The 26380-nt window shown below is 37.3% G+C and overlaps 1 protein-coding gene across 6 annotated transcripts in view; it reads right to left on the minus strand.

Moving 5' to 3' along the window:
- The window catches only part of RELCH (RAB11 binding and LisH domain, coiled-coil and HEAT repeat containing), a 144866-nt gene that overhangs the window by 90133 nt on the left and 28353 nt on the right, over positions 1-26380 (minus strand). For all 6 annotated transcript variants that reach the window (XR_010323439.1, XM_064294436.1, XM_064294437.1 and 3 more), the window contains exons 2-5: positions 16721-16810; positions 4429-4500; positions 4262-4317; positions 4043-4156 (exon numbers count right to left, since the gene is read on the minus strand). Coding sequence is in view for 5 of the 6 variants with exons in the window: in XM_064294436.1 (XP_064150506.1) it covers positions 4043-4156; positions 4262-4317; positions 4429-4500; positions 16721-16810 (332 nt within the window). In the remaining variant the exon portion in view is untranslated. The remainder of the gene's footprint in view (positions 1-4042; positions 4157-4261; positions 4318-4428; positions 4501-16720; positions 16811-26380) is intronic.

Below are 26380 nucleotides of genomic sequence, written 5' to 3' on the forward strand. Positions count from 1 at the left end.
TTTTAGTTTTATGCCACGTGTTTCTGCTATTGGAATGCATGCTTACTAATTAAGTGTGCTTAAATTTTTGGATGGTAATAATGGATTTTGAGAAATACGATGTGGTAATACAATCTGCCAATGAGGCAAGTGGCACTTGGTGCCACCAATCTGTGGTACGACAGTATGCCACTGAGAACTAGGTAGATAATTTACTGCTGGCACCTTTCCATTAGGTTACATGGGGAACTTCTGATTTTCCAAACGTGACAAGAAAAACCAAAACAAACCCATCAGGGCTCCCTAACTATCACACAGGAAAGCCACAATTATGCTTACAAGCCTTATCTCACAGATATAAAGGGAAAAAGAGCAAGTTTACAAAAGTTTATGGGGCTAACACATCCTGAAAGCCATCACCTAATAGAATGCCAACCTACACAACAATGAGGCTCCAGCTCAGGTCTGCTGAGCTTCATGCATTTCAAAAGGGATCCACCTTGATGCTAAATGTGCTAGAAGGGAATAGCGCCTTACCTCTGAGGTCCAGAGGCATAGAAAGTGCAGGCATACCGTTTTTAGGCCAGTGGCAATGAAAAGGCTAATAGGGTAAACCAAAAGATGTAGTGGGATAAGACAGTGACAAATATAAAACAATTTCAAGTGACAGGATTCAGGGTGTGACAATGGAAGCATAGTTATAGCCTGTAACGGAGTATAAAGAAATGCTCCAACAAGGCCAGAGAATTTTGGTATTAGGTTACAGGATAGGGAAAAAAAAAAAAAGTAGATCCTCAGTGAAAAGATAAATTCTATTTAAATTTTTAATTGTTTGTTGCTAGTGTATAAAAAAAAAAATTAAAAAATAATTTTTTCTATTTTTTAGTGTATAGAAATACAATTGATTTTTGTTTATTGATCTTGCATCCCACAACCTTGTTAAAAATCACTTGGATTTGGTGCCTTTTTTGGAGAGCCTATAGGATTTTCTACCTAGATAATCATGTCATTGGTACACAAAGATAGTTTTATTTCTTCCTTTACAATAGGTGTGTCTATAAAATCTATAGTGTTATAACCTTGCTCATTCCTGATTTTGGTCATTTGGTCATTTGTGGGTGATGGCAATAAAATAAGCCATCGCTTTTCTGATTACAAGATTTTATCAGGAAAATAATAATGAGGTTCTAAAATCCAGGACTCCCTATCCAGGAAGACATGCAAATTAAATTCTCACTCATTCCAAATATTTTCTCTTAATTACTCTGTTATCTATTATTATTATTATGCTATTGGGAAATTTTTAGTGGAACTGGATTTTTAAGTACACATGAATCTGTACTACTAAGGAAAAGTAAAAAAAAAAAAAACATTATGAATATAGGCAGATTATATATTTACTGGGGAAAGAATGAAAAGTCTTTATGTAGAAAGTTACAGAGAAAAAAGAAATCTATAAGCCAACAGAATACTAGACTAGATGATACCAGGTACAATTGACAGCAAGCGAATCATACAGAAAAAAAAGATTAAATGATAGTTCATATCCCTATTTTCCAGGCATGGGAGAGTCTACAAAGAAAAAGCTTGCTCAGATCAACATACAGTGAATGTCCCATCTTAATTATGTGTGGATAACTAAGGATCCTCAGACATCTGAAGGAGTATCAAATACGATAAATAAATATATAAATAAATATTTAACAGAAGGATTAGAAGACAAAGGTGAAGGATTGCTCAAAACAGAAAAAGGGGAGAAATGGCCAAGAAAGGTTAAATTAAAAGGTTAATATATGAGGTCTAAATTGAAATAATAAGAGTTCCAGAAAGAGCAAAGAGAAAAAAGAAAAGAAAGAAAATTATCATAGAAATATTTAAAATAATTTTCCAGAACTGAAGGATTACAGCTTCTAGATTAAAAAGATTTTAAAAAAATTTAACAAAACAAGAACTATAACAAGGTATATTATTGTGAAATAGCATAGTACTGGCAGTAAAGAGACAATCACAAAAACCTCTAGAGATGGAAAAAACAAGGGTCATATATATAGGATCAAGATTCAGAATGGCATCAGGAATCTCTCTATAGTATAACCAGAACTAGAAAATGGAACAATGTCTTCAATTCTGAGGTAAAACAACTTCCAACCTAGAATTCATTACTCAGTTATACTATCATTGTTTAAGTGTACAGGAAGCTAGAAGACAACGGGATAATGTCTTCAACTCTGAGGGAACCCAGGATTTGATACCCAGCTATATAATCTGTCATGGATTGAATTATGTCCCCCCAAAAATGTGTATATCAACTTGGTTAGGCCATGATTCCCAGTATTGTATGGTTGTCCTCCATTTTTTTACTATAAATTTTATGTTGAGAGGATTAGGGTGGGATTGTAACACCACCCTCACTCAAGTCACCTCCCTGATCCAAGGTAAGGGGAGTTTCCCTGGGGTGTGGCCTGCACCAACTTTTCTCTCTCAAGAGATAAAAGGAAAGGGAAGCAAGCAGAGAGTTGGGGACCTCATACAACCAAGGAACCAGCACCAGGAGCAGTGCGCATCCTTTGCACTTGGGGTCCCTGCGCCTTAGAAGTTCTTCAACCATGGGAAGATTGAGGACAAGGACGTTCCTCCAGAGCCGACAGAGAGATAAGACCTTCCCCTGGAGGTGACACCCTGAATTTGGGCTTGTAACCTACTAGACTGTGAGAAAAAAAATTTCTCGTTGTTAAAGCCATCCCCTTGTGGTAGTTCTGTTATGGCAGCACTAGATAACTAAGACACAATCAAAATTTAAATGGGAACGTAATAAGATATTTTTAGACCTGCAAGGTTTCAAAAAGTTTACCTTCTATGCATCCATTCTCAGGAATCCGCTGAGAGAGTAAAGCAAGAAAGAAGGAGATTTAGGAGATAGAGACCAGGAGGTCCAACCAAGAAAGCAGGGAAAGAAAGTTCCAGGATTGCTGTGAAGAGTGTTCCTAGGATGAGACAGTGCATCAGGCATAGAGCAAAACAGGCCAGACTGAAGGTTGGAGGAAGAAATTTTCCAAGGGGAAAACAACAGAATAGTGAATGAACTTCTGACAGTAGACCTGGCAACAGAGTTTAGGGCTGAATTAAGGACAAGTACATAGAATATAAAATAAAACAAATGAAAAGACAAAATAATTATTAATGCCAGAGGAAACAAAAGGTTCTGCAGGAAAGGAAAATAGTATATTAGCAAAAGTTGTCATTGTTAGTTGCCCTCGAGTTGGTTCTGACTCATGGCAACCCTGTGTATAACAGAACAAAACATTGCCCAGCCCTGCGCCATCTTCATGATCGTTGGCATGCTCAAGTCCACTGTTGCAGTCACTGTGTATTTTGAGTGCCTTCCAACTCAGGGGCTCATTTTCCAGCATTACATTGGATAATATTCTGTTGTGGTTCATAGGGTTACACTGGCTAATTTTTGAAGCAGATCATCAGGTCTTTCTTCCTAGTCTATATTAGTCTGGAAGCTCTGCTGAAATCTGTCCACCCTACTAGTATTTGAAATACCAGTGGCATAACTTCCAGCATCATAGCAACATGCAAACTACAGTATGACCAACTGACAGATTGGTAGTGGATACTAGCAAGTACTTAGTCATAATAATGAAAACACTGACTGTTAATCTAGCCAAAATTAAGACATAAGTCTACTTGGGAGGGTTGGGGATGAGGAGGTAGCAGTAGTCAAAAAAGGAAGTTATGGCCTCACTTTCCTTAGTGAGAAGCCAAAAGATAACGTATAGCATTAAAAACTAGGAAGCAGCAACGTAAGTATTTTATTTAAAGTCAGGATGGTAAACACCAAATTAATCAGTTAAAAGAGATGAAAATGATGCTACTTGGGAATGGAAAATGGCAGAGCAGAGATAGGTAAGCAAGGGAATATTGTTTTTGGTAACTAACCTGGTGGCTATATGTGAAACCTTAAAAAAAAAAAAAAAGAAAGAAACTAGGTAACAGAGAAAGTAAGTAAATTATAAGTCAAAAAGGAAATTAAAAAAAAAAAAAAAGGTTAACTTACCTGATCATCATTTTCATCGGAAAAGGTTATAGATGTAAGCTTATAATTATTCTTCAGTAAAAATTCATTGACTAGGAAGTTTAGAGCTCTCTTTTCAAGAGGTTTGATTGGCTCCTGGAGGCAAAATAAAAGACAGATACAAGACTGTAAGTTTTCCTCCTTCGATACTTGTGCTACCATTTTATGTGGACGATACTTGTAGATCTGTCATTTACTCACCTGAATTTCAGGACTTGATTTGTAATTTTTTCGTTCCTGTAAAGGAACTTCATTTTCTGGGGGGAAAAATTATAAATAATATTTTACTATTTTACATTTGAAAATATCTCAGCTACTTCTACATTGTCAAAGTAGAAAAGGTCTCAAAAAAATTTTATGTACACCACCTGCAGCCTTTGTTAGGTTTGCTCGGAGGGCCTGAATGGTCTCCTTGGCTTTCCGTAGTTCAAACTCCAGGACTGGACAGGGATTTGGAATAAACACACACAGGCATCCAACCAAGAAAAGGGAAACAAAAATAAAAAAATAAAAAGCAAGGATGGGTATGAAAAAAAAATACAATTTGTACTGAAAACAGAAAGCATGCAATCTTTATGAAATTTGTGAACGCATGCAGCAGAGTTGATTTGCAAGCAAACTGGTGAATGTTTTCCATAGTTTTGGTAGAATTCAAGGGACTTGATCAAGTGTTCTAGCTGTCTGACAAGGAATAGTGCTATTTAAAAACAAACTCTATGGCATACTCCATTTAGGTAAATCAAAATTTAGTCATCTGAGTAGTTCTGCTGCGCTCAGTCTCAGTAAGAAAACGCAATGAGATGTTTTCACGTAACATAATTTTGGGGGAAAAGATAAAAATAGATGAAGCCCAAGTAAACATACTTTAAAAATACCTGAGGGTTAAAAAAAAAAGTAATTTTAGAATGCTTTATCTAAATGTTATAAATCAATATACAGAAACGATAGTGAATACATCCCTTCACTAAGATGTTCAAGAAATATGGTTTAATTTTTAACGAATGATGGGATGTCAGTACATATTTCTAGAAACAATTATATAATGTATTTTACATATGTTAAAAAAAAAGTTTCAAGGCTTTTATTTTAGGTTTCACTCAAAGGCAAAAGGTAGAAAGTTTCTCTAACTTTTAATTAAGATAATTTTAAAGCAAATGTTTGTGTACATTTCTAAAAGTGTAGTTTAGTATCTAAGGATACTAAATAAAATTAAGTAGAATTTCAAAGTTTCTGATAATCCTTGAAATAGATTTTTCCATTTTAAGAAGTACTAATGAAATGCAAACATTTCTCCTATCACCAAAGTATGATTATAAGATAAACATGAGCATTGGGGAAACGTTTGGGTAAGCTCTTTAAAATGGGTGATCATAAGCACAATTTTACTATGTGTGTGTTACGTGAGGAATTTTCCTTAAAATGTACTCCTAAACTGTGCAGAGGAAAAACCAAGCTTAGACATGGGGAAAAAAGCCATCTTAATGAAATAAAGCTCTGGGCAAACTAAGTAACCTTTGTCACAACTGGAAAATAATTATAGCAGTTAAATAGCTCTACGTAAAAACTAGAAAACGTAAGGTTTCATCTTAAAGATGTAATTTTTTCCTGATTGAAAACAGAAAAAAAAAAAAAGATGCCAAATGAGATGTTATCTGGGGTGCTAAAGCTCTAAATATATATGGAAAAATTAGGATTCACTCAGTTTGCAATTTTTCATTAAAAATGTAAGATGTAACAGAATCACACCTAGTAACATGAAGGTCACTTATTTTGATGCACAGAATTTAACTGCAGCAACATGGAAGCACAACTAAAAAATCTGATGACTTATGTTACTATTTCTTTTTTGGTAGTCAGCAGTGCTGATCTGCAAACATTTCTGTGCAACAAAGTTAAAACATTTCTCCTAAAACTCACACTCTGGAAATTAGTTTATGTTTAAAGACTGCACACATTCCATGTGTAAGTAAAGATTAGATTTACATAGCAGGTTGGTTTACTTTTTTTTTTTTTTCCAAAACTCTAAGTTTGATTTAAAAATGCTTAATTACACCTTAAGTAAAATGAGTACATTGATGTTTTTCAGTATTATTTACATGTTACTAAGATACATTCCAGAACAATTGCAGATCAGAAATGCCCTGCACCAGAATGACAGAAATATGAAAAAAACAAAGAAACAAAAGGAAAAAAACTGGTTAAAACACAAACTGGGAAAAACTCAAATTCAACTGGTGAAAGTTTAGGTGACCAAGAGCAAACACTGAATGATTAAGGCACAGAAAGCCAGAAAAACCCATGTCAGACGGCAAGAATTTATACTCTTACGCACAGCTATAAATAAATCGCCAAATGTCATTAAGTTACCAATGCTTTGAAAAGATAGTCTACCAAAATGAATTCACTCTGCTGCATGTTTCTTAATACACAATATAGACTTTAAAAGACAAAGGTATATCTTTAAAACTACAAGATATCACTATAAAGGCATAGTATGCATAGTCAAATAATTGCAGTTACATGATAGTTTCAAAGGAACAGTTCTTAACAGTGGTGCTATATTTACATAGATTTGAATTTATTCCTTTGGTTTTAAAACATTTGATTAAAGCTCAAAATTAGTTATTCTTTAAAGAGATACAATGCACTGAATAATCTCCAAGTATTTTTCACATAAAATTCTTCCTAAAAGCATTGACTTGTATGTTTTTAAAAAACACTGCAGTAATCAACCACCAAACTCCTCATTCCACTCGCCTAATCCAGCTGAATACAATTCTAGTGAAACTAAGGTAATAACTACAAAGATGAAGATATATGATAACATTACATATTACAATCTTATAAAAAATGATTATGTCAGTATGTGCAATTCTAGATTAGTTCAGATAGCATGTGCCAACCAGGACCAGGCATTACATATTACAATCTTATAAAAAATGATTATGTCAGTATGTGCAATTCTAGATTAGTTCAGATAGCATCTGCCAACCAGAACCAGGTGTTTCTGGTATTATATCAGGGGCACTTGAGTGCCTAAAGACTGCTCTGATGAATGGGGAGATGGTACTACTGACTACGTGTAGACAGCAAAATTCAAAGCAGAAATATATAAGTTTTTTGCTGCCCCAATACAATTTATCATTAATATTATCTTGAAATACTCTCCAGTCTTACTTCACTTTGGCATGAAACTCAAAAAATTATTTTGGAAGATATTTTGCACAACATTGATCTAAGTATTTTTTCATTCCGATTCCCATTCACCACTGAAGAGCTCAGATCAATGTCTGAGTCAAGGATTCTGCCATCCAAGAAATCATGAAGCTGTCTTCTTTGAAGTCAGAATTTTCTAGATTTTTTTCTGAATATAAGATAATGTGATTTGACTTCATAATAATATACCATTCGCCCATCATTAATACTTATTTTAGTATCCCAGGAATGGTTCTATAGAAAGGAAAAAAAATTCTTTTTGATTCCCTTAAGAATATGAGTTAGAATAAAAATCCATACCAGTAACAATACAAAAACCCTAAGACACTACCATCCCCAGCCTTCCTAGGTTTGGAGAATTCTCCCTGCACATTTCAGACTTAAGAAATGTAGAGTACCGATAAACCAAAAAAAAAAAAATTGCCATCAGGTAGATTCCGACTTACAGCAACCCTATAGGACAGAGTAGAACTGCCCCACTGGATTTCCAAGGAGCACCTGGTGGATTCAAACTGCAAACCTTCTGGTTAGCAGACAAACTCTTAACTACTATGCCACCAGGGTTTCCATAGTACTGATTGGCATGACTTAGATACCAATAAATCAACAATTTAAAGCAAAGATGTAATCTCTGCAGTTTTAGAGATTTCTTTACATTCAACTTAGTGGGGAAAAGCAACATCTTTCCCACACCTTAAAAGAACAATTCTTCCCATTACCATTCACTTCCACGGTGAAGCTGATGTTTTCAAAGTTAGTTTTTCTCAAGGTGTCATCCCTGGCCTTTTCTTATGTTACATACTCCACTCGAATGATATTTAGCCCTGTGATTTTAACCATCAAAAGTACCCTGAAGATGCAAAGATCTTTACATCCATTTCCCAAGACACAGACCTACCTAATTATGTCCTGGACACATCCACTCAAATGTCTCAGAGTTGTGAATTTGATCCTATCTAAATGAAACTCATCAACTTTCTCTCAAATTTGCTCCCCCACCTCCTCCTATAGTCTCTTTCCATTAACAGTACCACTATCTACCCAAGTCCTCAAACAGGAAACCTGGAGATTATTCTTCACTTACCCTTGCCTTGCCTTTACCCTCATATCAATTAATGTCCAAGTTGTACTGATTCCAAATCTCTATTAACTCACGAAATACCCACTCATCTCAAATGTCTCTCCAATTGTCACACTTCAGACCTTTATGATTTCTCATATCTCAACAACCTACCACCATCTGAAGGCCCTGAAAAGCCCTGCAGAAAATCACAATTTTCCAAACTTCTGACCATAAAATTCTTTTCTTTTTCCTTTTTCCCCAATGAAATTAACAATGTCATGAAATATATTTTATGAAATGCCCAAAGATAAAACAAACAAAAATTTAATGAATACACAACCACTTTTACTTTTAGCTTAAATACAACCGTAATGGTTTTGTTTGTTTTCTTCCTCTCTGAGCTATTTTAATTGCATGGTAACAAATGTAGAGAAATCCATTTTCAAAATGCTACCTTCCGTCTTCAAAGTGTTGTTTGAGCATCTATCCTATTTTCCTGTTGAGTTGATTCTGACTTGTAGGGACCCTATAGGACAGAGTGGAACTGCTCCACAGTGTTTCCAAGGCTGTAAATCTTTATGGAAGCAGACTGTCACATCTTTCTCCTACAGAGCAGCTAGTGGGTTTGAAACACTGATCTTTTGGTTAGCAGCCAAGCACTTAACCACTGAGCCACCAGGGTTCCTCTATTCTACTTAAATGATACAAAATTATAAAATAAGATGTAGGTAAGGTACAAAATAGGAAAAAAAAAAAAAAAGGTATTTCTAACAGGAAGGAACAGAATCAGCAGTAGGGGGAAAACATATAAGAAGACAACTAGGTTTAGGTAACCCTAATGCAGGTGGATATATATGCTGCTAGGCCGACACATAAGGAATGAGAAGGCTACTGATGCTGCTTTTGCCCGGAGCAGAGGCAGGTTATGCCACAGGCAAAAATCTGAATGCCATTTTAGAATGTCTACTAGAGTATATGGAGCCCTGGTGGTGCAGTGGTTAAGAACTTGGCTGCAGTTCGAATCCACCAGCTGCTCCTTGGAAACCCTATGGGGCAGTCCTACTCTGTTCTACAGGGTCACTATGAATTGGAATCGACACAACAGCAATGGGTTTGGTTTTTTTTTTTTTTTTTTTTTTTCCTAGAGTATATAAGCTTTATAACAGCTGGAATGCCTATTTTGTTGATTGTTGTATCCAGGACAACATAATATCTGGAATATAGACTAAACACTAAAAAATATATACTGAATGAATAGGTATTCCAATACTTGATGCCATTTATAATAAACCTGAGCTCTTACCAGCAATCATGAATGACTTTCCCTACAAATTCGAAAGGAAAATGTTTATAGTTCTCCAGATTCCCAACACAGAGTTAAGGTGTGAACTAGAGAAGTAACAAAGTAAGAGGTGGAGAAATGACAAGAATGAAAGTCAGGGACTCTCTTGCTAAAAGATGGATCATGTAAACTTAAGTTGGGGATAAGTGGTTCTAATGAGACCTTCATCTTCCATCATCCTTCCAATAATAGATTTTTTAGAAAAATATTTGCTTTAACAGAGATGCTGTACTGTTTTAGTGTCCAAAATAAATTACTTTTTGTTTGGTTTCCAATTAAACTTTTCATTTTTTTTTTTAAGCAAGAACTCATTACCTATTTGGATTTAAAAGTCTACGTATATAGGCTGCAAGAATATCACTGGTACAACATCAATACTCCAAGACTTGTTTCATCAGTTTGTTAATCTACTCTCCCTTACCAACAGTTGAACTAACTAATGTTCAGATGTGTTTTCTGGCATAAGTGAAGTTATAAAATAATTACGGTCTAAGATTATTCATTAAGATTATAAGAAAAAATATAAAATATGGCAAAATATGTGCTGATACAAGAAAATAGATTATAAAGAAGAAATCCCCCAGAAAGAATCAACAAAGACGGCTGATTCAAAACAGCAGCACTCAACTGGATGCTGAAAAGTGGTTAGAATTTACCTCTTTGTCACCTTCTCCTTCTACCTGTCACTGACCAACAGGCCCTGATCATCTCTTGCCTACATTATGGCAAGCCTCTTCTAACTGGATTCTCTCTTGCTCCATACCTTCCCACCAGTCCATCCTCCACACTTTTAGTTATCTTTCTAAAATACAAATCTTACCACGTCTCCCTCATTTAAAAATTTTTACGGTTCCTAAATATCTACAAAACACTTATATAAGCACCTACTCAACATGGTCTCAGTCTATCATTCCAGATTAATGTCCAGTTATTTCCTACTATACAGTTAATACTTTCACTGAATTTAGCTGTGTTATCCCTCAAACATGACAGAAACTTTCACAGCCCTGTGTCTTTTGTCTATGTGATTTCTTCCAACTTCTCTCTATAAAAAAATTCCTATTCATCCATCAAGCCCCAGTTCAAATGTGACCTTTTCCCTGATGCTTTCCTACCCAAAATTAACAAGCTATTTATTACGGTTCCCAAAGCACTGGATATATACATACATTACAGACATATACATGTTTTATTAAAAAATCCTTATCTATTTCATATTTGTATAACTAGTCCCTACAGGGTCGCTATAAGTCGGACTTGACTCTATAGCATTGGGTTTTGTTTTGTTTTGTTTTTTAGTGCCTAACATAGTACCAAACACGTTGCAGATGCTCAAAACGCCTAAGTGGATTAAAGAATGGCAATCCCAAAAGTTAGAATATAGATGGCCCTTGCTACCTTAAAGGAAACTTAAAAATGTAAGAGGTACATTGTACATACATTAGGTAATATTAGCTTTGTTTAATAACATAGAGAAAATCCTTTACTACAAATTCCAGCTAGGTCACACTTATTTTGATTTGATGTCTGCTACGATGTAAATCATTTTTATAAGAAAATTTATACTTCATATGAAAAATAAGTTCAGTAATGACAAATATCTAAAATGAAAAGCTTTTAAAATTTTACTTATTTTAAAGAAAAATGGCCATGCGAAATAGTCTTGTATGGAAAAGACAAAATTCTGCTATCCACATGAACTGAATGTACAGCTAGATCAGAGACGCAACCTGTTACTAAAAAATACCTCATGGGCTCTAGAATAAAAACCATATGTTTACCTCCTAATCCTGCTTCTTACCATATGGAGGCTACCAGGCAAATTTCTCAAGCTTGGTAAGCCTCACTTTATTAATCTATAAAATAAAGATATCATGACCTATTTTGCAGGATGTTTAACAGGGCTGAATAAATATTGTATATAAAGTACCCAGCACAGTGCCTGGCACAGAGCAGATGCTTAAAAATATTTGTTCCTTTGGAGGTCAGTTTTCTCTCTGAAGGGATATCTGTAGAGACTTGAAAAAATAATCAGATTTTTAAACATGGGAAAAAGATGGTAAGAGTAACCCTGAAAACAAATGTAATGCCTGTCTCATAAACAGCAAAAGCTGATTAAAAATTGAAAAAGACCCTGCACTTGTTTGCTGAGGCAACGGACTCACTACCTGTGTTATCCATAACCTCTTTCTGCCTAAGACTGGTATAGAAAGATAAAAAAAAAGATTTTTGTTCATAGACGCCTCTTCATTCTTAGTGAGGTTTACATGTGATTTAATGACAGATGACAGGATGATTATATTTTGTGGATTATTGTTTGAGCTGCTGATTAAAGAACCAGTTCAGAATTTTTGTTATGAGCTATGGATGTGGATACCCATTATGTGGGATCCTGTGTGTCCCAGCAAACCCTGGATGTACTAAATACTGGCAGTATGAGTCAAGGATAAAATCTTTTTTTTTTTTCTAATTTCTTGAAAATTTCCAAAACATAAGGTAAAACATGAACGCATCCGGCAATGACTGTGCATACATTTTATTCTAGTCTCCCTCTTCTAAGCCTTTTTATTATTTTTCATAAAACTTTTCAAAATATGGTACAATACAGTCTTCCTTATTGCAAAGGCAGTACTTACAGGCCAAATAAATAAAACTAAAGGAATTTGAATCTCAGTAAAATTACCAGTACTATGTATTCTTCACTATAACAAAAGCATTAATAACAGCTAAGAAGCAGAAACGGTTGCCCTGGGATACTGCAGAACTGCTTACAGAGGCACATCCCACCTGCTATATGTAGAAGCAATGATTGGGCCCTAAGATTGAATGCGGAGAAGAATCATTCATAGGAGTTTGAGTCTCTTTGAAAAGTACCACTGTAAGGCATTATTCCTTATTGCGAAGGGATTTTTTACCGTTCAACCAAACCAAAAAACCAAACCCACTGCTGTCGAGTTGACTCTGACTCCTAGTGACCCTATAGGACAGAACAGAACTGCCTCATAGTGTTTCCAAAGTGTAAATCTTTATGGAGCAGCCTGCCACATCTTTCTCCCATGGAGCGGCTGATGGGTTTGAACCACTGACCTTTCAATTAGCAGCCAAGTCCTTAACCACTGCATCGCCAGGGCTCCCCCTCAATTAAATAGCATGCATTTAATATTTAACCTAAAATAAACAATTTATGGAAACCCTGGTGGCGTAGTGGTTAAGAGCTACAGCTGTTAACCAAAAGGTCAACAGTTCAAATTCACCAGGTGCTCCTTGGAAACCCTATGGGGCAATTCTACTCTAACCTTTAGCGTCGCCATGAGTCAGCATCAACTCGATGGCAACAGGTTTGGTTTTGGTTTGGTATATGATTTATAGTGCCACTTAGCAAGTGATGTAATGAAGATAAATCTGTCATAAAATTATTCAAATAATTTCCATTTGATGTGCTAATTTATAGATACTGCTGATAACATTTTCTGTTTTGATACAGCTGTCAAAAATGATTCTTTTGACTAAGCCATGATTTTAAATTCTTCCAGTAGCTTCTCCACTGACACTGTTATTGTTTACATTGCTGAATCCTTTTCTCAACTTCTACTGAACTAAGAACAATAACATCGTTTTTTTCCTAATATATAATACTGAGATTTTAAAATATTCAATCTCTATTCCCAACCAAGGAATGAAAATCACATATTACAATTCATATATAATTAGGCCAAACCTAATCCTTCATGCTAAGAGGTAGCATACGGTGCAACTGTGGGCTCTGATGCTGGGCTACCTGGATTTTAACCCAAGCTCTACTATCGAAGTCTTAAATTCTCCTAAGTGCCTCAGTTTCCTCATCAGTACAAAGGGGAAGAGGATAATAATTCTGTAACTCAAATGAGTTAATATACATTTAGAACAGTGTTTAGAATGGAGCAAGTGCTATACAAGAATTAGCACTCACTTAAATTTTTTTTTTTTTTTTAACCCTGGTGGCGTAGTGGTTAAGTGCTATAGCTGCTAACCAAGAGGTCAGCAGTTCGAATCTGCCAGGCGCTCCTTGGAAGCTCTATTGGGCAGTTCTACTTTGTCCTATAGGGTCGCTATGAGTTGGAATCGACTCGACAGCACTGGGTTTCGTTTGGTTTTTGGGTTTATTCATAATGAACAAGACTGTAAGGATGTGGTAGTTTTAACACACTTGTCCCAATAATAAGTTGAAAAAATTTCAATAGAGTTGTTCAAGAGGGGGTTTTTTTCTGGCCCCACACTGCCCCCTCAGGCTCCATCTGTCCCACGTGGCATGCCTCCTGTTCCAAGAGTGCCCACCATTGGATGGAACCCAAAATACCATCTCTCTTAGAGTAATAGTCCTACGAAAGCTACAGTTCCTATAAGCCTCTCAGGAATGACTTCAGTGGTAGGTAGCCACTGCAGGACCAGAAAGGAGCCAGAGCTGCTATACTGGCAAATTCTAGGACGGGCTCCCAGCAGAGCCCAATAAGGCTCATCTGGTGTGGGCAGTATACATGGCGTACAAATTGGTACTTTGAAGGAGAAGGAAGGAGATGGGAATGAACAATCACTCAATTAGAAGGATGTTGGTCTTACAGAAACCCTGGTGGCACAGTAGTTAAGAGCTACAGCTACTAATCAAAAGGTCGGCAGTTTGAATCCACCAGGTGCTCCTTGGAAACTCTACGGGGCAGTTCTACACTGTCCTATACAGTTGCTATGAGTCAGAATCCACTCAAAGGCAATGGGTTTGGGGTTTTTTTTTTTTTGGTCTTCTTATAGGAATGGATAGGATCCTAGAGGTCCCGCTGTACCAAATATTAACCCTTTATTTTCTGGATAATAGAAAGATCAAGAGAAGGAGTTCCTGCAGAATGGTTATGATACCTGGGAAGTACCCAGGTAACAGCTTTATTCGCGAACCAACATGAAAGTATTTCAACCAACTTTTAACTGCGATTATAGTTGTACTGGTATATAATACCTGAACATCAGCCATGGTTTGGAGGGTCTCTTGAGAGATAAAAGGTGGTGCAGGCCACACCCCAGGGAAACTCCCTTTACGTTGGATCAGCGATGTGACCTGGGTGAGGGTGTTGCAATCCCACTGCAATCCTTTCTAACATAAAATTATAATCACAAAAATGGAGAACAACCACACAATACTAGGAATCATGGGCTGATCAAGTTCACACACGTTTTTGGGGGACATAATTCAATCCATAACATTCCACACTTTGGCCCCCAAAATATCACATCCTTAAAACATGCAAAACATATTCACCCCATCATATCATACCAAAAGTCTTAAATCCACATCTAAAATCCAAAAATTCTTTGTCATCTGTGGTATCTAGAATGTAAGTTATCTGCTTCCAAAGGTACAATGGCAAAACAGGCACAAGCTAGACATTTCCATCACAAAGGGGAGAAACTGGAGGAAAAGGAGGGAAAATAGGTAACAAGCAAGTCAGCAGAACACATTACATTAGCTCTCACCCAACATTAGCCCTCAAAGCTTTGAAAATAATCCTCTGTTCTCTGAGACAATTTTACACACTGGCCCTGCCCTCCAGACTAGGCATTCGCCACACTCTCCAGATTCTGAGCGGAGGCCCCGTGGCCCCAGGCTTCAGCTTTGCTTTCCAGGCCTGCTGGGATGGCAACTCCGCTCCCTTGGTTTTAGGTGCACCATTCTCCTAGTCCATCTGAGGTGTGACTCCACCCTTAGAAAAACCAGAGGCCATGGCTCCACCCTTTCAAATCTCAGAGGTCATGGCCATACCTTTTGAGAGTAAGGCAGCTCGGCTTCCTGTGTTCCTTGGCCTCTCAGACCTCATCTGTCCTACTGAGGCAAGTGTTCCAAAGCTCTGTAGCTCTACCGATAAGTACCTAGAGGCACCCCACTCCACCAGGAAGCCTCCTGCGCACAGGCACTCAGCTTTCTTGCTTTGTGGGTTGGCAAGCCTAGCTCCACCAGTAGGTGCCCGGAGGCACCCCACTTCACCAGGAAGCCTCCTACACACAGGCATTCAGCTTTCTTGCTCTGTGGGTTGGGTCCAGCACCATCTTGCGCTGGTCTCCTGGCTCTGCTGCTGCAGGCTCTCTGCTGCTGCTGGTCCTCTACCACTGCTCCTTCTCTATCCATTCACAGTCGCAAAACCACTTTAGGTATCTGTTAGAGCAGCACCCCACTCTCGGTACCAAATTCTTAGTTATCTAGTGCTGCTATAACAGAAGTACCATAAGAGAATGGCTTTAACGAAGAGAAATGTATTTTCTCACAGTCTAGTAGGCTAGAAGTCCAAATTCAGGGCTCCAGCTCTAGGGGAAAGTTTTCTCTCTCTGTCAGCTTTCTCATCAATCTTCTCCTAGACTAGGAACTTCTCCGCGCAGAGACCCTGGGTCCAAAGGACGGGCTCTGCTCCTGGCACTGCTTTTTTGGTGGTGTGAGGTCCCACCTCTCTGCTTACTTCCCTTTCCTTTTTATCTCTTGAGAGATAAGAGGTGGTGCAGGTCACATCCGAGGGAAACTCCCTTTGCATTGGATCAGGGATATGGCCTGGGTGAGGGTGCCACAGTCCCACCCTAATCCTTTTTAACATAAAATTACAATCACAAAATGGAGGACAACCACACAATACCGAGAATCATTGACACATATTTTTAGGGGACACACTTCAACCCATGACAGGTCACTATGAGTTGGAATTGACTCGATGGCAACAGGTTTGGTTTTCGGTTTTTTTATACCATGGCTAACTTAAACCTGGCACCAGTTATTACAATTGCATGATGTTGGCTGTAAGCAGAACTCAGCAAATTGTATGTGCTCTTAACCAGAAATTCACAGCACCACTGGAAGAGAAAGCTGGGGTAAGATGTTCCCTCTGGCCAAAAACTTAGTAAAGTAACTTTTGTATAACGATATACATTATACTCACATATCAAATAGCAGAAGTAAAAATTCTTCAAGCCATTTTATTATTTCTATCACGCCAAAGAATCCAGATGAATCTGTCTTCATGATCTTACTCACCTGCCACTCTCTCATCAGTTTCCCTGTTACCATCATCTGAATATCTTGCAAAGTCTAAGGAATCAAGGGTACTGATGCTCCCAGCTCGATCTATAATAAAGAAAAAGATAAAAGAATTAAACAAATAGATTTTTACTTAACTGTCAAAATAAGAGACTAGAATTCATTTACCTATAATTATTTCCAGCTATTAAAACTACGATTCTTAAATCTAGGAATTCTATTAAAACAATAAGCTAAAAATGCTTATACTTATTAAGCTACTTTAAAAATAACCTGGGTTTCCCTGACCAATCACTCTGTAATCCCTGAACCATGAGATGGGGAAGAGGACTCATCAGCTTTTTTTCCTGAGGACAGACTACTAGGGAGAAGGGACATGTGCCCACCAGAAGCAGATCTAGTTTCCTGTTCCCGGCTTTTCTATTTATCTAGGTTGCCTACTGAGTCATCTTTCCTCAAGAAAGCTGTACAGACCAAATGGGGATCTGAGAAAAATGAAGTTTCCATTCTTCTGTCCCCAGAGGGCCCTTTGGGCCAGAACCTTTTATGAGCCAATGAGAGAGAGAGGACAGCAAATGAGATGGCTTCTCCGACTAGATATTCCTGGTCTCTAAAGACAAAAAACTGAACTGAAATCTGAGCTGCCACCTAAAAGAGAGAGTTTATAGTTTTGTCCAAACAAGATAATTACCTATTACAGGAAAAGCGAAAATCAACACTCTTCAAAGGATTATAACAAAATCTAGCCTCCACGTTACTGTCCACATTACAACCCAAAATTACTTACTGTAAAAGAACGAGCAAAATATGATCTACTTTCAAGAGAAAACACAATCAAGAGGGACAAGTGACCCAGATGGCAGTAGATGTTAGCAGTTGAACAGCAAATGTTGGCTATAAGCAGAACTCAACAAACTGAATGTGTTCTTAACCAGAAATTCACAGCACCACTGGAAGAAGAAGTTGGGGTAAGATGTTCCCTCAGTCCAAAAAGTTAGTAATTTAACTTTTGTATAATAACTATATATATTTTATTTACATACCAAATGGTAGAAGTAAAAATTTACCCAGTGAAGTAAAGGAAAATAAGTACATGATGATTGAAGAAGAAGAAATCTTAGCAGAGAAATAGAGAATATAAAAAAATATACCAAGTTAAAATTCTAGAACTGAGAAGTAGAATATGTAAAATTTTAAATTCACTGTATAGTTTTAATAACAAAATGAAGTTGAGAGGGGAGTCAGTGACCTTAAAGATAAATTAATAGGAACGGACCATGTGAAGAACAGAGAAAATAAAAGAAAATTAGCAGAGCCTCAGGGTCTGTGGAACAATAACTTTTGTTACAATGTCAGTATACCTTTTGGTATAATGTGTATAACTGGAATCAGCAGATATAGATTCAGATATAAATTCAAGAAGCTCAGAGAACACCAAGCAGGATAAATAGAGCAACAAACTTAGTCATATTATAAACAGCTGAAAACTAAAAATGAAGATAAAATATTAAAAGCAGCCAGAGAAAAACACATTACTGTGGAACAATAATCTGAATGACTGCTATTTCTCATCAAAACCCATGTGACAAAAGGTACCCAGGTTGGAAAGGAAGAAATAAATTATCTCCATTTAACAGATGACATGATCTTACATATAAAAAACCTAAGGAAGCCACTAAAAAATAACTAGAACTAATAAACAGGCTCATCAAAATTGCAAGAATACACTATCAAAAAAAACTAAACATGCTCATCAAAGTTGCACAATACACTATCAATATACAAAAAAAAAATCATATTTTTATACACTAGCAATGACCAAAAGTAAAATTATATAAACAGCATTAAAAAGAATGATATATTTACAGGCAGTACTCAGATTATGAATGAGTTTCATTCCTAAATCTGTCTTTAAGTTGGAGTTGTATGTAAATTGCAACAGCTAGGTATGGTTCGTATCTAACAGCAGTTAGTCAAATGTTTGTCTTAGTATATAGTGTACCTTTCTATGCATGGAAACCCTGGTGGCACGGTGGTTAAGAGCTACGGCTGCCAACCACAAGGTCGGCAGTTCGTATTCACCAGGCTCTCCTTGGAAACCCTATGGCGCAGTTCTATTCTGACCTATAGGGTTGCTATGAGTAGGAATTGACTTGATGGCAGTGGGGTTTTTTTGTTTGTTTGTTTTCATGGAGCCCTGGTGGCACAGAGGTTAAAAGTTTGACTTCTTACCAAAAGGTCAACAGTTCAGATCCACCAGTCACTCCCTGGAAATCCTATGGGTTGCTATGGGTCAGAATTGACTCTACAGTAACAGGTTTGGTTGTTTGTTTTGGTTTTTCTATGCATAAAAAACATTAAACACTTTCAGATACACTAAAACATTTTTAACATAATAATACAGTAATAATAACGTTTTGATGCGTGTTGCAAAGTAGCACCCTTTTTTATTACGAACCACTGTATGTACCTCTAATTTTTATTATAATAGGCTTTCTGGGTTGATTTGTAACTTCAGGTTGTACACAAATCAGACGTTTGCAATCTGGGGACTGCCTGTATAAATGAATTAACAATAGAAGTTCAAGACTTAGTTTCAACATCATTAGTCATTCAAAACCCGTTGCTGTCGAGTCGATTCCAACTCACATCAGGAATACGAAAATCAAAGCACTATGAGATACATCTTACACCCACTAGGATGACTATAAGGAGCCCCGGTGGCAAAATGGTTAAGCACTGGGCTGCTAACTGAAAGGTCACAGGTTCAGACCCACCCAGTGACTCTGTGGGAAAAAGACTTGGCGTTCTGCTCCCATAAAGATTACAGCCCAAAAAATCCGATGGGGGCAGTTCTACTCTATTACATGTGGTTGGTATGAGTCTAAATTGACTTGACGTTACCTAACAACAACAGACAGGCAATAATAAGTGTCGGTGAGGAGAAATTGGAACCCTCATACATGGCTGATGGGAATGTAAAACAGTGCAGCCAATGTAGAAAACCGTTTGGCAGTTCCTCAAAAGGTTAAACATAGAGTTACTGTTAAGACCCACAGTTCTGCTCTGTGGTAGAAATGAACTTAAGAAAAATGAAACCATATATTCAAGCAAATCTTGTATACGAATGCTCATAGCAGCATTATTCACAATGGCTAAAAAGTGGAAACAAATGAAATGTCTATCAACTGATGAATGCATTAAAAAATGCACTACATACACACAGTGGAACATTAGTTATTTGACAATACAAAAGAATGAAATACTAATACAGCCATGAACATAGGTGAACCTTGGAAATATTATGCTAAATGATATAAGCCAGTCAGAAAAACTCATATTTTATGATTCTATTTACATGAAATGTAGAAATGTATAGAATAGGTAAATACAACAAAGAGACAGAAAATAGATTAGCAGCTTCCTAGGGCTGATGGGTGGTGAGCAGGGAGTGTCTGCTAATGGATAAGAGATTTCTTTAGGGGTGATGAATATGTTCTAAAAGTAGACTATGACAGTAGTTACACGGCTCTTTATAAATATGCTAAAAACCATTGAATTGTACATCTTAATGGGTCAATTTTATAGTACTTAAATTGTATCTCAATAAAGCTATTATTAATTTTTAAAAATGGAACATCTTTAGAATACCAACAGAAAAAGTTGCAACCCAGAATTCTATATTCAGCAAAAATATCCTTTCAAAATGAAGGCAAAATAAAAACAAATCAGGGTCCTAAAACATTTTTCACAAAGCCCTTTGTGCCTCAAGATGCTCCTAAGAAAAAATATAAAATATATTATATGTGTGCATACATGTACATGTATATACTTTTTTTCTATTTTATATTTCTCCTTAGGTAGCGCAGTGGTTAAGGGCTTGGCTGCCAACCAAAAAGTCAGCAGTTCAAATCCACCAGCTGCTCCTTGGAAACCCTATGGGGCAGTTCTACTCTGTCCTACAGGTTTGCCACGAGTCAAGATCAATTCAATGGAAACGAATTATATATGTATCGGTATGTGTAATATCCTCAGATATTTATAGTGGACATTAATATGTCAAAGATCCATAGAAGTCCTGAGCTAATCAACCAAAACGAAAGATGGTGTTTTCCAAAATAATTTGTCCACTGCATTCCTTTCTTTATATCATATGATAATATTACAACATTCATTTGTTAAGAGGAATAAGCTACAGCCCCAGTCCAAACCTGTCCTGAGGCCTGTTTATATATGATTCCCAAGTTAAAGACAGTTTTTAAATTTTTAAAGGGTTGTAAAACAAAAACATAAAAGAAGAATATGCAACATCTGTGGTCTGCAGAGCCTAAAATATTTACTACCTGTTCCTTTACAGAAAAATTTTGCCCATCTCTGTTTTAGTGTGCCAGCCATACACAAGGCAGTATGATAGGGATGGCACATGGAAAATGACTAAAATACACTTCTGTGTACTGATATCTCTTTATTTGTTCTATCATTCATTTATTCACTCAATATTTATGAAGCACTGACTACATGACAGGCACTGTTGTTGATACTGAGTACACAGCAGTGAACACAGCGGACAAAAATCCCTGCCCGTGTGGAATCTACAAGGGTGGGAGAAGCAATAAACAACAAAATATTTATAGTATGCCAGAAGATAATAAAGTGCTACGCTGAAAAGAAAAGCAGAGGAAATGGGAAAATTAACTTACATGAAAACATTTCAACTCTTGTAAGAGCACTATGATGCAGTGATATGGTTTTTTGTTTGTTTTTTAAATATCAGAAATTTCTATGAAATCATATACATAGCACTATTCACTGAACATGTCTCTCGGATCCCAGTTCACTATCAATGACTCTCAGATACAGTGTGGGGGTAGGAGGCTTCAATGAGAAAACATTTTAAACTGATCCCTGAAGAATAAATGACCACCATCAGGAAAAGACATTCCAGGCAGAGAGAAAGAACTAACAAATATATGCAGTTTTCAAAGTGCAGGACAAACTGGGTATAAGTAGTATTACAGGTAGTCCCCGACTTCTGGGGTTCCATTCCAAGGACTCCGTCATAAGTCGGTTCTGAGGTTAGTCGAATACCTCACATCTCTTTTTCTTTTTTTTAGTTTTCATTGTTGTTGCCTTTTATTATCAGTATATTTATAAATCCAATCTATTTGTCTTTGGGGATTGGGGACATTACATGTAAACTTACAGATATATTTTAATACATATATACATAAAAAAAACACAAATCATAGAAATGTACTCCGACAATGAAGGAGATGGACAATGTTGGCATTTTGTCAGTTACAGTAACAGTTCCACTTGTGGAAGGTTCTGAATCATCTGGATTATCTCTGGTAATGGGATGGCGTTTCTAGCCAGAAAATTAGTGAGAGCTGCCTGTATGAATCTTCTTTTTTTTTTTTTCTTCTTCATATTATTTCGTGTAACACCTCGCTGCATCCCAAATCTGCCCACTGATTACAGTGAAGCAATCAGCATTTGGGTCCATGTTTTCAAACAACTAACTTAGTTTATAAAAAACTTTTACCGTAAAATTATTTGACAACTTCACTCTTTCCTCTTCCTCATTATTTCTTTCTTCTTCAGCATTTCTTTCCTCTTCAAAATCTAGCAAGTCCTAATCTTTCAAATCCTCTTTTTTTGTCATCTATGAGCTATTCCACATTGGCAATTTCAAATTCTAAATTCAGCGTTCTTGTGATATGGACAGTTTCCGTACCGATCTCTTTCATCATATTAACCTGATTGAATGCCTGAAGCATGTTCACATAACTCAGCAATTTTTTCTAAAACCCCTGCAGGTATTTTCCCATAACTTCCTCCAAGGAAGATGCAATATTCTGGATACACTGAAGAATATTATAATTCTTCCAGAAATTCACCTAATGTTACCGTACCTACATTTGCTGCATGTGCAAGTGAACATCTGAGAATGATAACATCAGCAAATTATGCACTGCACTGTACACAGTACATATTCCCAATGATAAGATGTACAAAAAAAAAGACGGTCATAAGTGCAGTTCACTGTAACTCAAATACATCCTCTAAGTTGGGGACCACCTGTATAACGTTAAAACGTACAAATACTCCAAAAGGGTCAGGCAGGTCAAAGACATCTTACCACAGTTTACAGGGGCAAACCAGGCTGTGACTAAAATAAAAAAAAAAAGGGAAACTACTTCCATATTAAATTTTACACATGTAGAAGCTTTATAAAACTTTTTACTTGTAGATCTTTTAAACAGGTGAAAAGAGAAAAAGCTAGACTGGAATAAACCACTGACCTACAAATACACCTGCTTGGTAAATAACCAACATGACATATTGTAAAATGGAGTTTGCAGATCACAATATATAAGGTACCTAAAATTACCAGCTCTTTAAAAAAAAATTATCTAACCACTTTTCTCCAGTGTCTTGTTGTTGTTAGGTGCCGTCGAGTTGCTTCCAACTCATAGTGACCCTATGCACAACAGAACATAACACTGCCTGGTCCTTGCCATCCTTACACTGGTTGTTATGCTTGAGCTCACTGTTGCAGCCACTGCGTCAATCCACCTTGTTGAAGGTCTTCCTCTTTTCTGCTGACCCTGTACTCTGCCAAGCATGATGTCCTTCTCCAAGGACTGATCCCTCTGGACAACATATCCAAAGTATATAAGACGCAGTCTCACCATTCTTGCCTCTAAGGAGCATTCTGGCCGCACTTCTTCCAAGACAGATTTGTTTGTTGTTTTGGCAGTCCATGGATTTATTCAATATTCTTTGCCAACACCACAATTCAAAGGCGTCAACTCTTCTTCTGTCTTCCTTATTCACTGTCCAGCTTTCACATGCATATAATGTGATTGAAAATATCGTGGCTTGCATAAGGCGCAGCTTAGTCTTCAGGGTGACATCTTTGCTCTTCAACACTTTGAAGAGGTCTTTTGCAGCAGATTTGCCCAATGCAATGTGTCTTTTGATTTCTTGACTGTGCATCCATGGCTGTTGATTGTGGATCCAAGTAAAATGAAATCCTTCACAACTTCAATCTTTTCTCCATTTATCATGATGTTGTTCATTGGTCCAGTTGTGAGGATTTTTGTTTTCTTTATGTTGAGGTGCAATCCATACTGAAGGCTGTGGTCTTTGATCTTCATTAGTAAGTGCTTCAAGTCCTCTTCACTTTCAGCAAGCAAGGTTGTGTCATCTGTATAACGCAGGTTGTTAATGAGTCTTCCTCCAATCCTGATGCCCCATTCTTCTTCATATAGTCCAGCTCCTTGTATTATCTGCTCAGCATACAGACTGAATAGGTATGGTGAAAGAATACAGCCCTGACACACACCTTTCCTGACTTCAAACCAATCAGTATCCCCTTGTTCTGTCTGAACAACTATTTCTTGATCTATGTAAAGGTTCCTCATGAGCACAATGAAGTGTTCTGGAATTCCCATTCTTCGCAGTGTTATCCATAGTTTGTTACGATCCACACAGTCGAATGCCTTTGCATAGTCAATAAAACACAGGTAAACATCCTTCTGGTACTCTCTGCTTTCAGCCAGGATCCATCTGACATCAGCAATGATATTCCTGGTTCCATGATCTCTTCTGAAACCGACCCGAATTTCTGGCAGTTCCCTGTCGATATACTGCTGCAGCCATTTTTGAATGATCTTCAGCAAAATTTTGCTTGCGTGTGATATTAATGATATTGTTCTATAATTTCCACATTCGGTTGGATCACCCTTCTTTAGAATAGGCATAAATATGGATCTCTTCCAGTCAGTTGGCCAGGAAACTGTCTTCCAAATTTCTTGGCATAGACAAGTGAGCACCTCCAGCGCTGCATCTGTTTGTTGAAACATCTCACTTGATATTCCATCAATTCCTGGAGCCTTGTTTTTCACCAATGCCTTCAGAGCAGCTTTGACTTCTTCCTTCAGCACCATCGGTTCCTGATCATATGCCACCTCTTGAAATGGTTGAATATCGACTAATTCTTTTTGGTATAATGACTCTGTGTATTCCTTCCATCTTCTTTTGATGCTTCCTGCATCGTTTAATATTTCCGCCATAGAATCCTTCAGTATTGCAACTCGAGGCTTGAATTTTTTCTTCGGTTCTTTCACCTTGAGAAAAGCCGAGCGTGTTCTTCCCTTTTGGTTTTCCATCTCCAGCTCTTTGCACATGTCATTTTTTTGTCTTCTCGAGAGGCCCTTTGAAATCTTCTGTTCAGTTCTTTTACTTCATGAATTCTTTTTGCTTTAGCTGCTCCACACTCAAGAGCAAGTTTCAGAGTCTCCTCTGACATCCATCCTGGTCTTTTCTTTCTTTCCTGTCTTTTCAGTGACCTCTTGCTTTCTTCATGGATGATGTCCTTGATGTCATTCCACAACTCGTCTGGTCTTCGGTCACTAGTGTTCAATGCATCAAATCTATTCTTGAGATGGTCTCTAAATTCAGGGGGGATATACTTAAGTTCATATTTTGGCTCTCATGAACTTGCTCTGATTTTCTTCAGTTTCATCTTAAACCTGAATATGAGTAATTGATGGTCTGTTCCAGTCGGCCCCTCGCCTTGCTCTGACTGATGATATTGAGCTTTTCCATCATCTCTTTCCACAGATGTAGTCAACTTCATTTCTGTGTGTTCCATCTGGCGAGGTCCATGTGTACAGTCGCCATTTATGTTGGTGAAAGAAGGTATTTGTAATGAAGAAGTCGTTGGTCTTACAAAATTCTATCATTCGATCTCCGGCATTCTTTCTATCACCAAGGCCATATTTTCCAACTACTGATCCTTCTTCTTTGTTTCCAACTTTCGCGTTCCAATCACCAATAATTATCAATGCATCTTGATTGCATGTTCGATCAATTTCAGACTGCAGCAGCTGATAAAAATCTTCTATTTCTTCATCTTTGGCCCTAGTGGTTGGTGCGTAAATTTGAATAGTAGTTGTATTAACTGGTCTTCCCTGTAGGCATACGGATATTATCGTATCACTGACAGTGTTGTCTTGAAACATTCTTTTTGACGATGAATGCAACACCATTCCTCTTCAAGTTGTCATTCCCAGCATAGTAGACTGTAAGATTATCCGATTCAAAATGGCCAATACCAGTCCATTTCAGCTCACTAATGCCTAGGATATTGATATTCATGTGTTCCATTTCATTTTCGACGATTTCTAATTTTCCTAGATTCACACTTCGTACATTCCAGGTTCCGGTTATTAACGGATGTTTGCAGCTGTTTCTTCTCATTTTGAGTCGTGCCACATCAGCAAATGAAGGTCCCTTAAGTTTTATTCCATCCACGTCATTAAGGTTGACTCTACTTTGAGGAGGCAGCCCCTCACCAGTCATCTTTTGAGCGCCTTCCACATGGGGGGCTCATCTTCCAGCACCATATCAGACAATGTTCCGCTGCTATTCATAAGGTTTTCACTGGCTAATGCTTTTCAGAAGTAGACTGCCGGGCCCTTCTTCCTAGCCTGTCTTAGTCTGGAAGCTCAGCTGAAACCTGTCCTCCATGGGTGACCCTGCTGGTATCTGAATACCGGTGGTAGAGCTTCCAGCATCACAGCAACACACAAGCCCCCACAGTACAACAAACTGACAGACACATGGGGGCAATGTCTTGTACTACAC

This window comes from Loxodonta africana, chromosome 11, assembly GCF_030014295.1.
Source record: "Loxodonta africana isolate mLoxAfr1 chromosome 11, mLoxAfr1.hap2, whole genome shotgun sequence".
Classification (NCBI taxonomy): domain Eukaryota; kingdom Metazoa; phylum Chordata; class Mammalia; order Proboscidea; family Elephantidae; genus Loxodonta; species Loxodonta africana.